This window comes from Melanerpes formicivorus, unplaced genomic scaffold, assembly GCF_026170545.1.
Source record: "Melanerpes formicivorus ecotype bairdi unplaced genomic scaffold, bMelFor1.0.p_v2 SCAF_3, whole genome shotgun sequence".
Taxonomy (NCBI): Eukaryota; Metazoa; Chordata; class Aves; order Piciformes; family Picidae; genus Melanerpes; species Melanerpes formicivorus.
In genome coordinates, this window is record NW_027142355.1 from 37,277,028 (window position 1) to 37,289,624 (window position 12,597).

At 40.9% G+C, this 12,597-nt stretch overlaps 1 protein-coding gene across 2 annotated transcripts in view; it reads left to right on the forward strand.

Moving 5' to 3' along the window:
• USP15 (ubiquitin specific peptidase 15) overlaps positions 1-12,597 on the forward strand; it is an 82,089-nt gene that overhangs the window by 24,003 nt on the left and 45,489 nt on the right. For both annotated transcript variants that reach the window (XM_068170399.1, XM_068170398.1), the window contains exons 4-5: positions 2,418-2,544; positions 9,348-9,493. In XM_068170399.1, coding sequence (XP_068026500.1) covers positions 2,418-2,544; positions 9,348-9,493 — 273 coding nt within the window. The remainder of the gene's footprint in view (positions 1-2,417; positions 2,545-9,347; positions 9,494-12,597) is intronic.

Genomic DNA, 12,597 nt, shown 5'->3' on the forward strand with positions numbered 1-12,597 from the left:
TTTGGGAGATGTAGTTTGTTGTTTGGCTTTTTGTAGCTTTTAATACAATAAAACAGCTCTATTTTTAAGGAGGCATGGTTGGGATGCCTCTTTCTGTAGCTTTGTAAGAGCTGAAATCCACTAAAATGGCTCTCCTTTAAAAGTATATATGTTATCAGCTTACTGTTGTTCCTGAAGATGGATTTCAGAAAACTGAATGCTCTTCCACCATCATGGTAAAGTGAAAGTTCTGTAATTTTTTCACTTTGGTGGATAACCAGAAAGAGAGAGGAGGAAAATTAGAGTAACTTGCCTTCTCCTTGGGAAGACATAACTGGAAAAATACAGAGTGTAATGAATGGCCAGGTAAACTGGCACTGTTTCATGTTTTTCTGCCAATGTGAGCAGTAGTTATCCTCCGAGATGCATATCCCAGTTCAGAGTTTTTCTTTCTGATGCTTTTGTCATTTGTTCAAGATTCTTTCTCCTGTTTGCCTTAAAGGCTTTTTTTCATAGAGGTAGGATGATACTTTTCTTTCATGCCCTTCCACTCCCTTTTTTTTTTAATGTAGATCCAAATTTTAAATTGATAGAATTGTTGTATTTGATCCATGTTAAATTACATTATGGCTTTAAGAAATAGCTTGTGGGAATAGAATAGAATACACCAGACCAGACCAGACCAGACCAGGTTGGAAGAGACCTTCAAGATCATCGCGTCCAACCTATCATCCAACACCACCTAATCAACTAAACCATGCAACCAAGCACCCCACCAAGTCTCCTCCTGAACACCTCCAGTGATGGTGATTCCGCCACCTCCCCAGGCAGCCCATTCCAATGGGCAATCACTCTCTCTGTGTAAAACTTCCTCCTGACCTCCAGCCTGAACCTCCCCTGGTGCAGCCTGAGACTGTGTCCTCTTGTTCTGGTGCTGGCTGCCTGGGAGAAGAGACCAACCTCTGCCTGTCTACAACTTCCCTTCAGGTAGTTGTAGAGAGCAATAAGGTCACCCCTGAGTCTCCTCTTCTCCAGGCTAAGCAGCCCCAGATCCCTCAGCCTGTCCTCATAGGGCTTGTGTTCCAAGCCCCTCACCAACTTTGTTGCCCTTCTCTGGACATGCTCCAGCAAGTCAACCTCCTTCCTAAACTGAGGGGCCCAGAACTGGACACAGGACTCGAGGTGCAGCCTAACCAGTGCAGTGTACAGGGGCAGAATGACCTCCCTGCTCCTGCTGGCCACACTGTTCTTGATGCAGGCCAGAATGCCATTGGCCCTCCTGGCTGCCTAGGCACACTGCAGGCTCCTGTTCAGCCTACCATCAACCAGCACCCTCCAGGTCTCTCTCTGCCTGGCCGCTCTCCACTGCACTACACTACAGTGTCAGTTTTATTCTCAGAAACATCCTAGCCATACTGCACAGGTCTTTTGTTGTTACTCTAGTAGCTGAAAACTCCTACTAAGCTGCTCAAATGAAGATGCATTTTCATTTAAACACCATCCTCGGCAGTCATTAAAGCGAAGGGAAACTACTGAACAGCCATGAAATCATTTACTGATTTCTTTTTTTCCCGTGCCACATGCATACAAGTTATATTTGTACAGCAGACAGCAGATCTCTTCTAGCAATTAGCTGGTGGCTTTTTCCTTTTTACCGTGTTTGTCAAATGTATCATATATCAGATCGAGGGCTATTTTTGGAGCAGTCTACATGACTAAGTGCTGCAGTTACGCTTTGGAAGATCAAAGGCAAAAAACATTCAAGAGGTGACCCTGAATATTATTTTTGGTTTTTTTCCCCCTACCTTTTACTTTCATTTTTTTTCCCAAATAATCCTTTTTATAGTAAGTATGATAAAAATGAGCCTATAGTAAACAATTGTGTTGCTTAGATGAGATTTGTAAGGAATGTATTCGTTTTCAGAATGTAAGTGGACGATCTGTAGATTTCATTTACCAATGTGACAGCCAGATTTTATGAGTGTCTACTCTGGCTTTGATAAATATTCTTTAACTGTGAAAGCTAACTGTTCATGTTTTGAGGAAGTAGCATACAACAGGTGTATTTTGAAACTAAAGTAACCTTTGATATCTTTGTATTAATCTTTTGATGAAGTATCATATCTTTGGATTAAATATGCATATCTGTGATTTCCACTGTCTTTAACAGTTGGAAAGGAATAGTTGTGGTGTTATAGACAGGTACAACGTCATAAGTGTGTGTGGGGGTGGGGGGAAAGGGGATTTTAGCTCACTCTATTTGTCAAAATTTACAGGCAAATTTTACTTCTGGCTTGTTTGGGGTTTTTTTTTGCAATTATTAGATGTTTTACATTCTCTGAACTTCAGTTTCTTCAGCAGGTCTCAAAATATTTTTGAAGTGTGTAGATGAAAACATATTTACACTGACTGATACCTGATCCCAATCTGTTTTTCAGGTCGTTGAACAGGGTATGTTTGTAAAGCACTGCAAAGTAGAAGTGTATCTAACAGAACTGAAGCTTTGTGAGAATGGAAACATGAACAATGTTGTCACACGAAGATTTAGTAAAGCTGATACAATAGGTATGCACAACTCTTTCAAACATGTATGGTATTAATGGTGTTACATTTTGAAATAGTACTTGGTAGCAAGACCTGAGTAAATACATCTCTGGATTAAAAAAAAAAGTAGATGAGGCTTGTAGCTATTAAAAGTTGGGACTGCTCTTGTTTGGGTCAAAAAATTAAGTTAAACTGTTTGGAATACTTAAGATCTCTAATACAAAGAAAATAATGTTGTGTTTTGTTATCTAGACATCTGTGTTAGCTCTAGAGGTTTGTGCTTTTGAGGAAGTGAGCAGTGTGCTGTTTTTTGACTTCATGCTTTTTCTTGGCTTCTGGTGTGTGTGAGAGAGATGTTTTTTTCATAGGCTTGTATTCGTGTCGTTCATCAGCCAATACTTTTTAGTCATATATGCAACGAGAAGGATGTATTGCAAAGCACATTAAGTAATGGCTGAAGGTGACCTAGAAAGGCAGTATTATTTGGGTTGTGAAGTGGCAGGCCAGACACAACGTTTTACAGCTACTGAGCCCTGTATTAAATCTTTAACTTACCTTTGTTTGTAATTATTTTGACCACTCTGACCATTGTGTCATTGTTTGAAGTCATACTTTGGTTACAGATTTGTCTCTGAACATATGCTGAGATATTGCTGATCGTACATAAACTCAGTCTTTGGTGTGTTTGTGCATGTGTGTCTGAGGGCAGTCTTTCAATCAGCTGTATTTGTGTAGTTAAAGTTGTACTTTTTGCCCTTGGCACTTTTGCCCAGCTGTTCTCTTTGTTTACATTCTTCAACAATAATGTTGTTTTCAGGTTTTGGTTCTGTTTACATGGTGTGCACTGACTTATATTTGCTACCCTTAATTCTTTGCAGATTGCTTGCTTTAAAGTGAGAACCATTTTACTTCATTAAAATTTAACCTTGAAGTTAAACAAGTAATCATCTGCTTCTATTAGAATAAAAACTTTTAAAATCATGACATTTGTCCTTGAAACAAAGCTTCAGTGTTGTCTGTTAATTGGCTGCCTTGCAATTTGGCTTAACTTGGGAAGATGTACTTAATTATTCTCTAAGCAAACCCAGAAACTTGGAAAAAACAATTTAACATCATCTTTCCCTGAGGACTGAATGCAAGCTGTTTTGCAGCTATACTGAATTTAAATTGTATCAATGGCATTATTATAGGCAATGGATGAATTCCTGATACTTTGTTTCTATAAGCAAGGCATTTTGGAATAACTGTTATTTGGAGGTGTATTTGTTTTTTCCTTAGATAATTGCAATTATGAGACAGTTGTCATAAGGATAATGAGAAACAGTCTGGTTCACTGGCAGCCTCTTTCCAGATATTGGTCTTATTTGCTTTCTGGAGATGGGGGTAATGTGCTCTCAGAAGTCATAAAAGCATGCCCTCTCTGAAGATGAAGCTTCTTATGCAGAGCACCACGCAGGGCCCTGATAGCCAGGACAATCAAGAGAGTGTGTGTCTTAGAACTAGGGAAATTAAAATCACTTTTAAGACTGGAGAAGACTTGGAGAAGTGTGGCCAGCAGGTCAAGGGAGGTGATTCTCCCCCTCTACTCAGCTCTGGGGAGACCCCACCTGGAGTACTGCGTGCAGTACTGGAGCCCCTATTACAGGAGGGATCTGGACGTGCTGGAAGGTGTCCAGAGAAGGGTCATGAGGATGATCAGAGGGCTGGAGCACCTCTCCTATGAGGACAGACTGAAGGAGTTGGGGCTGTTCAGTCTGCAGAAGAGAAGGCTCCCAGGTGACCTAATTGTGGCCTTCCAGTATCTGAAGGGGGCCTACAGGAAGGCTGGGGAGGGACTGCTCAGGATCTCAGGCAGTGATAGGAGTAGGGGGAATGGAATGAAGCTGGAGGTGGGGAGATTCAGGCTGGATGTGAGGAGGAAGTTCTTCACCATGACAGTGGTGAAGCCCTGGAATGGGTTGTCCAGGGAGGTGGTCGAGGCCCTGTCCCTGGAGGTGTTTAAGCCCAGGCTGGATGAGGCTCTGGCCAGGCTGATCTAGTGTGGGGTGTCCCTGGCCATGGCAGGGGGGTTGGAATTAGATGATCCTTGTGGTCCCTTCCAACCCTGACTGATACTATGATACTGAAAAAAAAAATAGTACCTGAGGTTTTTCTTTCTTCCATTAATAAGATGATGTGGGTTTTTTCATCTGTCCTTAAGTATATTTAAGGTATTTCTGGCATTAATTAGATACATAGCAGAGATGCTCACTATAGCAATAAATAATATGCAAGAGGAATCGTAACAGAATCTTGATTATTTTTCTCCCTTCCATGTGTGTGCTGGTAAGGGATTAATTTTCATTATAGAATCACAGAATTGGTTTAGTTGGAAAAGACCTTTAAGGTCATTGAGCCCAGTTGTCAACCTAACACCACCACGGCCATTAAACCATCTCCTGTGTCTGCATGGGTTTTTAACACCTTCCTCCAGGGGCAGTGATTCCAGCACCTCCCTGGGCAGCCTAATTCCAATGCCTGACTACTCTTTCAGTAAAAAATTCTTCCCTAATATCAAAACTAAACCTTCCCTGGTGCTGCCTGGAGCTGTTTCCTCTTTTTTTTTTATCACTTGGTCTGAGAAGAGACCAACCCCCACCTCACTCCATCCTCTTTTCAGGCTGTTGTAGAGAGCAATGAGGTCTGCCCTCAGTCGGCCTCTCTCCCGGCTAAACAACCCCAGTTCCTTCAGCCAATCCTCATAAGACTTGTTCTCTAGACCCTCACCAAGTTTGTTGTCCTTCTCTGGACACACAGTACTAAAAGTTGCTCCTCATTGCTACTCCGTAGTTACATTTCCCAAATCAATCATAGTATCATTCAGGGTTGGAAGGGACCACAAGGATCATCTAGTTCCAACCCCCCTGCCATGAGCAGGGACACCCCACACTAGATCAGCCTGGCCAGAGCCTCATCCAGCCTGCTCTTAAACACCTCGACCACCTCCCTGGACAACGCATTCCAGGGTTTCACCACTCTCATGGTGAAGAACCTCCTCCCCACATCTAGCCTGAATCTCCCCACCTCCAGCTTCATTCCATTCCCCCTAGTCCTATCACTACCTGATATCCTGAGAAGTCCTTCCCCAGCCTTCCTGTAGGCCCCCTTCAGATACTGGAAGGCCACAATGAGGTCACCTGGGAGCCTTCTCTTCTCCAGACTGAACAGCCCCAACTCCTTCAGTCTGTCCTCACAGGAGAGCAGCTCCAGCCCTCTGCTCATCCTCGTGGCCCTTCTCTGGACACCTTCCAGCAACTCAGTGTCCTTCTTGTAGTGTGGAGTCCCAAAATTAAAATTGCTAAATATTTGTAGTACAGAAGAGTCAGTTTCAGCCCCACTGAAGAAAATGGCCATAAAATACTATGGTCTTCTCAAGAAGTTTCTAATTACTGTCCCCACCATCATTGATTACATTGTTTACTATCCTCAGAAGATCAGTACTCAACTTTGAGGTACTTGGAGTATGCTAACCACTATATAATATTCACCCACTAGTCTTCAGATGTTATCCCTGGAATACCTGTTCTTTTCCACTCAAACAGGAACTAACTAAGCTGTATGTCAACAAGATAGTACAAGGTAGTAGAAAGTAATTATAAAGGGAATACCTAATAATGTCTCTTCGTGTTCTTTGAACCTTCCTGGGAATCTCTTACAATTGATGACTCTCACCTTGGATGCAGTGTCTATTAATTTTGAGACTGATAGATGACTAACACTTTTGGGGGGTGTGGGTTTTAATTCTAAAAATAAAATGAGCTAGACAATAGAGGTAGATCAGGCAGGATTTCAGTCTAGCAGTTGTTGCTAATCCTAGAGAGCATCAGGGCTTCTGAGTGAAAATGAGTTAATGATCTGGTTAGGAGTCTTAATCATACAAAAGGATGATAAAACTAAGTCATTGGCTAATGTGCAGGACTTTTCTACCTTGATTCAAGAGTTTTACAAACCACAAAATGACAGACTATCTGTTGCCTTTATTATGGACAAATAGGAGTCATATTGTGCCTGAAATGCCATAAAACAATTCCCAAAGTGAGCTGATAAATTTTGTAGATTATACCAGTGGCACTGTATCTAATGGACTCTTGGACTTCTGCTACTGAATTATCTTAACAAATTACTTTGATTCTTTTGTTTAATTTGCTGCAGAATACAAGAATGTAACACTTGCCACCCTTGAGGACAGTTTATTCTAAGATCCATGACAAGTCTTTCCCTTCTTTAGGAAGCTGGGTCTACTTTTTCATAGTACAGATGAACATTTTACTACTGTTTCCTTTAGCCTGTATTTGTGATAGCACTAGCCTTTAGGAGCTAGGGTGTACTTGGAGATAGGATCCACTGAAGCTCTCCAGCACCTCATAAAGAATCTTGTACTTAGTCTTGCAAAATAATACAGCTGTTTATTTTTAAATGTAAGATACACCCTATATGGAATCCATAACCTTTAGTTCTCAAGCTGAACTATTTCAAGTTGAGGCTGCCCAGGGAGGTGGTGGAATCACCACCACTGAAGGTGTTTAGGAAGAGCCTTGATGGGGTGCTTGGTGCCATGGTTTAGTTGATTAGATAGTGTTGGATGATAGGTTGGACTCAATGATCTCAAAGGTCTCTTCCAACCTGGTCTGGTCCTGTCCTGTCCTGTCCTGTTCTATTCTGTTCTATTCTGTTCTGTTCTGTTCTGTTCTGTTCTATTCTGTTCTGTTCTATTCTATTCTATTCTATTCTATTCTATTCTATTCTATTCTATTCTATTCTATTCTATTCTATTCTACATAACTGATGAAGTGAGAGGCATCTTTAAAAGACAGTTCTGCCTGTCTCTTTAAAGACATCATCACAGTAATAATAATCTCATACATAGGATGTGTGTAGCACTACTAGAGGAGAACCTTGTACACAACATACCTCAGACCATACTTATTTTAATGTAACATTTTAATTTATAGTGGAACAGGCACTTCTTGTTCAGAGCATAAGCCAGTACTTCAGTGGATAGTTGCTAGGGGGTTGAGAGCAGAATTAGAAAGTGTGCACTTGTTATGTTCTTGGAAGTATGTAAAAGAACTGTTTCACAGTCTCCTATTTACCACAGTAGTTAAGTGCAACCTGCTCTTCCCAGAGTCTTGGAAATAACATGTAGTCATCTGGTAGGGTTGATACATCCCCTCTCTCATAACACTTCTGTTTGCAAACCTGGAATGTATTAAAAATTAAGATAACTGGTAACTTAGTAGTTACTTGCAGGGAGTGTGAGATACAATGCTCAAATAATAAATTGTCATGGCATAAGAAGATAATGAAAAATACCTTTTGCAAATTCTTAGTGGGAGTCATGGATAAAGCTGGATTGTTGTTTTTGGAAGATTATTGCTGACTAAATTCATTCTTCCATTCAGATACAGTTATTTGCAGTCTTTGTTTGAGAATTGATTCAGACAGTACATGCCTAAAGAAACAAAAAAGCCAACAAATGAAGTAGCAGCTTGTCACCTTGTTTATGGCACCTATCTTGCCTGCGTACTGTCTCTATTACAGAAACAGATGATCCAGTCTAACACTTGCATGCCGAAATGTGTGTTAACTAGTAGAGCAGGAAATTGCATTCAGTTGCCTACAACTGAACAATAGCTACAAATATGCCATTGACCAATTGCCATGCATTTCACAAGTCAATGCCTGGATTTCTGCAGGGTACTTTTAGGCTTCAGGTCTTGTTTTGACTTTTCATAGTTAATGTGATGGAAGGGAAGATAATAATCTTAAGTAAAAGGGAGCGAGAGGAATGCTGAAGGAGCTAATACACTGGTGTTTCATCCTGGGACTTCAGGGCAATGTCTCTCAAAGAGCCTACAGTGCCCATTTTTATAATGGTGGTTTCAGTGTTCATCAAGAATAAACTGCACACTTCTTGACTCTTGGGGTTTTTTCTGTGCTAGCTGTTAGGAGAATTGACTGTTTGGGGGCTTTATGAGTGTACAATTATTAAGAAACAATCAGGTTGCTATGGTATAGCACTGTACATGTGAGGTCTAATTAAAGAACTCTTTCACTAAGTCTACTTTTGCATAAAGAGAATGGAGTTAATTATTAACTCAAATGTCACTTGTAGACAATAGTTATACTACCTTAAAATTATGTAACACTTATATCTGTCAGGTGCAGTAGGAGCTGGTAGTAGGAGCTTTTTATATCTTTCAGGAATGTAAAATCTTTCATGATCCATCTGAAATAAATTTATAAGCTGCAGTTTTCCAGAGTAGTCTTCAATTTCTATGAAAATGAAAGTTGATGAATATATATATATAGTGATTATCAATAATTGTGTTGGGATATATGTAGCATAAGATAGAAAACAGAGAAGGGGTTGATTTAGGGAGAACACCGCAATTACTTGCACTCCCTGCACCTGCTTTGGCTGCCAGTCTTGATTCTAGTCATTCCCTTCCCACCAACACTCCTGTGATAGCACATCGAGAAAATAGTAGATGAGTACCTAGGTGTACCACCTGTCATTTGTTACTTGTGAACTTGTCTTTATTTGGTCTGCCCTGCTAAGAGATTTAGGAGGTAATAAAATAAGCCCCATGAGTGTTTCCATTTTAAAGGCAAGCAAACTAGCACCTTCTTGCTTGTCCTAAAACATCATGTATTTGCATGGCTGTTTCTGTTGTTCCATTCATACTTTGAATATAAGAAAAGGTGATTTTGCTACACTTTATTCAGCCTTGAACTGTTTCTGTAGTGACATGCTAAACTTGTGTTCTCTCCTTTCCAAACAGATACAATTGAAAAAGAGATAAGAAAAATCTTCAATATTCCAGGTGAAAAAGAGACCAGATTGTGGAACAAATACATGAGTAACACTTTTGAACCTTTGAATAAACCAGATAGTACCATACAGGATGCTGGTTTATACCAGGGACAGGTATAGTGTCATATTATTTCTACTTTTAGTATGTTTTTTGGGTTTTTTTACTTTGTTCAGCTGTACCCTATGAGTCTTCCTTATTTTTAAATGAAAATTGCCTCCTAATGGATTGTGTATTAGGGATAGAGGATTTTTAAAACAAATTCATCCAACTAGAAGTAATCTGGGAGTGTATTTTCAAGATTGAAAATTAATTTAACTCTCCTGGTGAATTCAGAGTAAATGAATTTAACATTGCTGACTGGAATTTGGTAAAACTTGGAATCAAAAGGTGTTGCTAGGGCTGGGATATGTACCTGAGAGAAGGCTCCGAGGTGACCTAATTGTGGCCTTCCAGTATCTGAAGGGGGCCTACAGGAAGGCTGGGGAAGGACTTCTCAAGATCTCAGGTAGTGATAGGACTAGGGGGAATGGAATGAAGCTGGAGGTGGGGAGATTCAGGCTAGATGTGAGGAGGAGGTTCTTCACCATGAGAGTGGTGAAACCCTGGAATGGGTTGTCCAGGGAGGTGGTCGAGGCCCTGTCCCTGGGGGTGTTTAAGGGCAGGCTGAATGAGGCTCTGGCCAGCCTGATCTAGTGTGGGGTGTCCCTGCCCGTGGCAGGGGGGTTGGAACTAGATGATCTTTGTGGTCCCTTCCAACCCTGAATGGAACTATGAAACTATGAAACATGTATTAAAACCCATAATTTGAAGAACTTGTTCAGTCCTCTGAAAGAAGGACTTCCTTCTTCTAAGCAAATTTCTCTGTCCACAGTACAGAAAGACATTAAGAAGAATAGTAAATATTTCAGATAAGTACTATAGAGACAAAAGAAAATCTGCTTCAGAGCAAGGCTATACCATCACTTTAAAACACCTCTTCCAGAGGATTTCTTGCAGGACAATTTCTTTACCTTTCCAGATGAATGTAAAGAAAAATACTGAACATTAAAGGTAAACAAATATGAAAGCCTACTGAGCAATTTTCTCATTAAAGTGACTTTTCAGAGTTTAGCTCAATTCTTTAGTCTTCAAATAGTTGGATGTTTTTTTCAACAGCGGTAGTTCATGCTGTTGTGCTACAAAGGTGAATGGGTGAAATTTGATGGCAGTGATTGTAGGTGAGAATGTATTAAAGTATTTAATTTTGCCTTGAAATACTTCACTCTAACCTACTTACCAGCAATATTTATGCTGTGCTTCAGTTTCTTTTCCTGGCATTGGAAGGTAAGTAACAGTGCACCAAAATAACAGCTTGGAACTATTGTGCCCTTTAGTTTCGTGATGCACGCAATCAAACCCTCACACAGGTAATTTTAACAATGCAGGAAGAATCCACATCTCCCTTAAAAGATTTGCATCAAAGATGTAACTTGAAAATTGCCTCTATCCCAGTGAAACATTAACTATGAAGCAAGCATGGTCTAATATAGCCATAAAAAGATCTCCAGGTGACATCTGTACTTTCAGCAAAACAAATATTGTTCAAAACTGAGTTTAACCATGGTTTCTGAAACTGCTAAATGTCATGGTACACCATGTGTGTTTGGTCAGTTGCACTTGCTGACACACAGTGTTGTTACTTTTCTTGCTGAGCCTCCTAATCTAATAATAGTTATTCTGACTGTTAGTTTATCTAACCTAATAGTTATTTTTTACTGTGTAATTCTAAACTGTCTGTGTGATGGAGTAAATGAAGGTTTGGAATTTATCAGTTGGTTTCTGAATTGAACCTTTAGGGATTCCAATGAATGTTTCAAGCAAAATCTTCCTTTTAGTTCATGGTCTCTGAGAAGAGGGATATACAGCTCAATCTGTTTTACAGCGTTCCTGACCAAAGACACCTGACTGCTGTTTCCCAGTTAGAAAGCTTGTCATGATAGAAGGCTGGTTTTCAGTGTCATGTTGTAGTGTATTCAGACTGGGAATGTGATGACATCTTCAAGTGGCAGTGTGACTTACGTAGGTTTTGAGCATAAGTACATATGTGAACCTGTGTCACTGTGTAGACATGTACAGGCATAGCTTGGCAGCTAATTAGTGTCTTGAGGCAGCAGTGTACAGTTAGGTACAATTAGTTGCCTTGGAAATTAAGTTAGATTGGTTTCAAATATTGGAGTCTAATTGCTGTCTCAAATGATCTGGTTATCTCAGCTGTCAATCCAGAAAGGCATGAGCTTTTTGTAGGTCCTGTGTCATATCTGCCAGCATAGGGCAGATACCTCAGACACCCAGAGGCGTTTCAAATGGTATCCGATTCCTCTGTTTAGGATTGAGTGTTCTGTGCTCTCTTTTCTACCAATAACAACCTGAATGCAGTTAATTTCATTACCCATGTCCCACTGCAAAATTAATACTATGTGAATGCTTTTGCAAAAAATGCAGGAAGAGTCAGACAGGTGTTATTTTAAGGCTACCAAGACAGAAAATAGTTTGGGTTGGCATGGTTTTTTATTTCTACCAAACTGCTCTGTGTGAGGCAAAAGTCCTTCAGTAATATCCCTTCCTTAACAGGGCTGTTGTGTAGGAGTGTGATTTCTGTGGATTCATAGATGATCACAGTATAATCACAGTATAACTAAGGTTGGAAATGACCTCGAGGATCATGGAGTCCAACCTATCAACACAGACCCCATGACTAGACCATGGCACCAAGTGCCACGTCCAGTCCCCTCTTGAACACCTCCAGGGACGGTGACTCCACCACCTCCCTGGGCAGCACATTCCAATGACGAACGACTCGCTCGGTGAAGAACTTTCTCCTCACCTCGAGTCTAAACCTCCCCTGGCACAGCTTGAGACTGTGTCCCCTTGTTCTGGTGCTGGTTGCCTGGCAGAAGAGACCAACCCCTTCCCGGCTACAACCACCTCTCAGGTAGTTGTAGAGAGCAATGAGGTCACCCCTGAGCCTTCTCTTCTCCAGGCTAAACAACCCCAACTCCCTCAGCCTCTCCTCACAGGGCTGTGCTCAAGGCCTCTCCCCAGCCTTGTTGCCCTTCTCTGGACACGCTCAAGTGTTTTGATGTCCTTCTTAAACTGAGGGGCCCAGAACTGGACACAGGACTCAAGGTGTGGCCTAAGCAATGCAGAGTACAGGGGCACAATGACTTCCCTGCTCCTG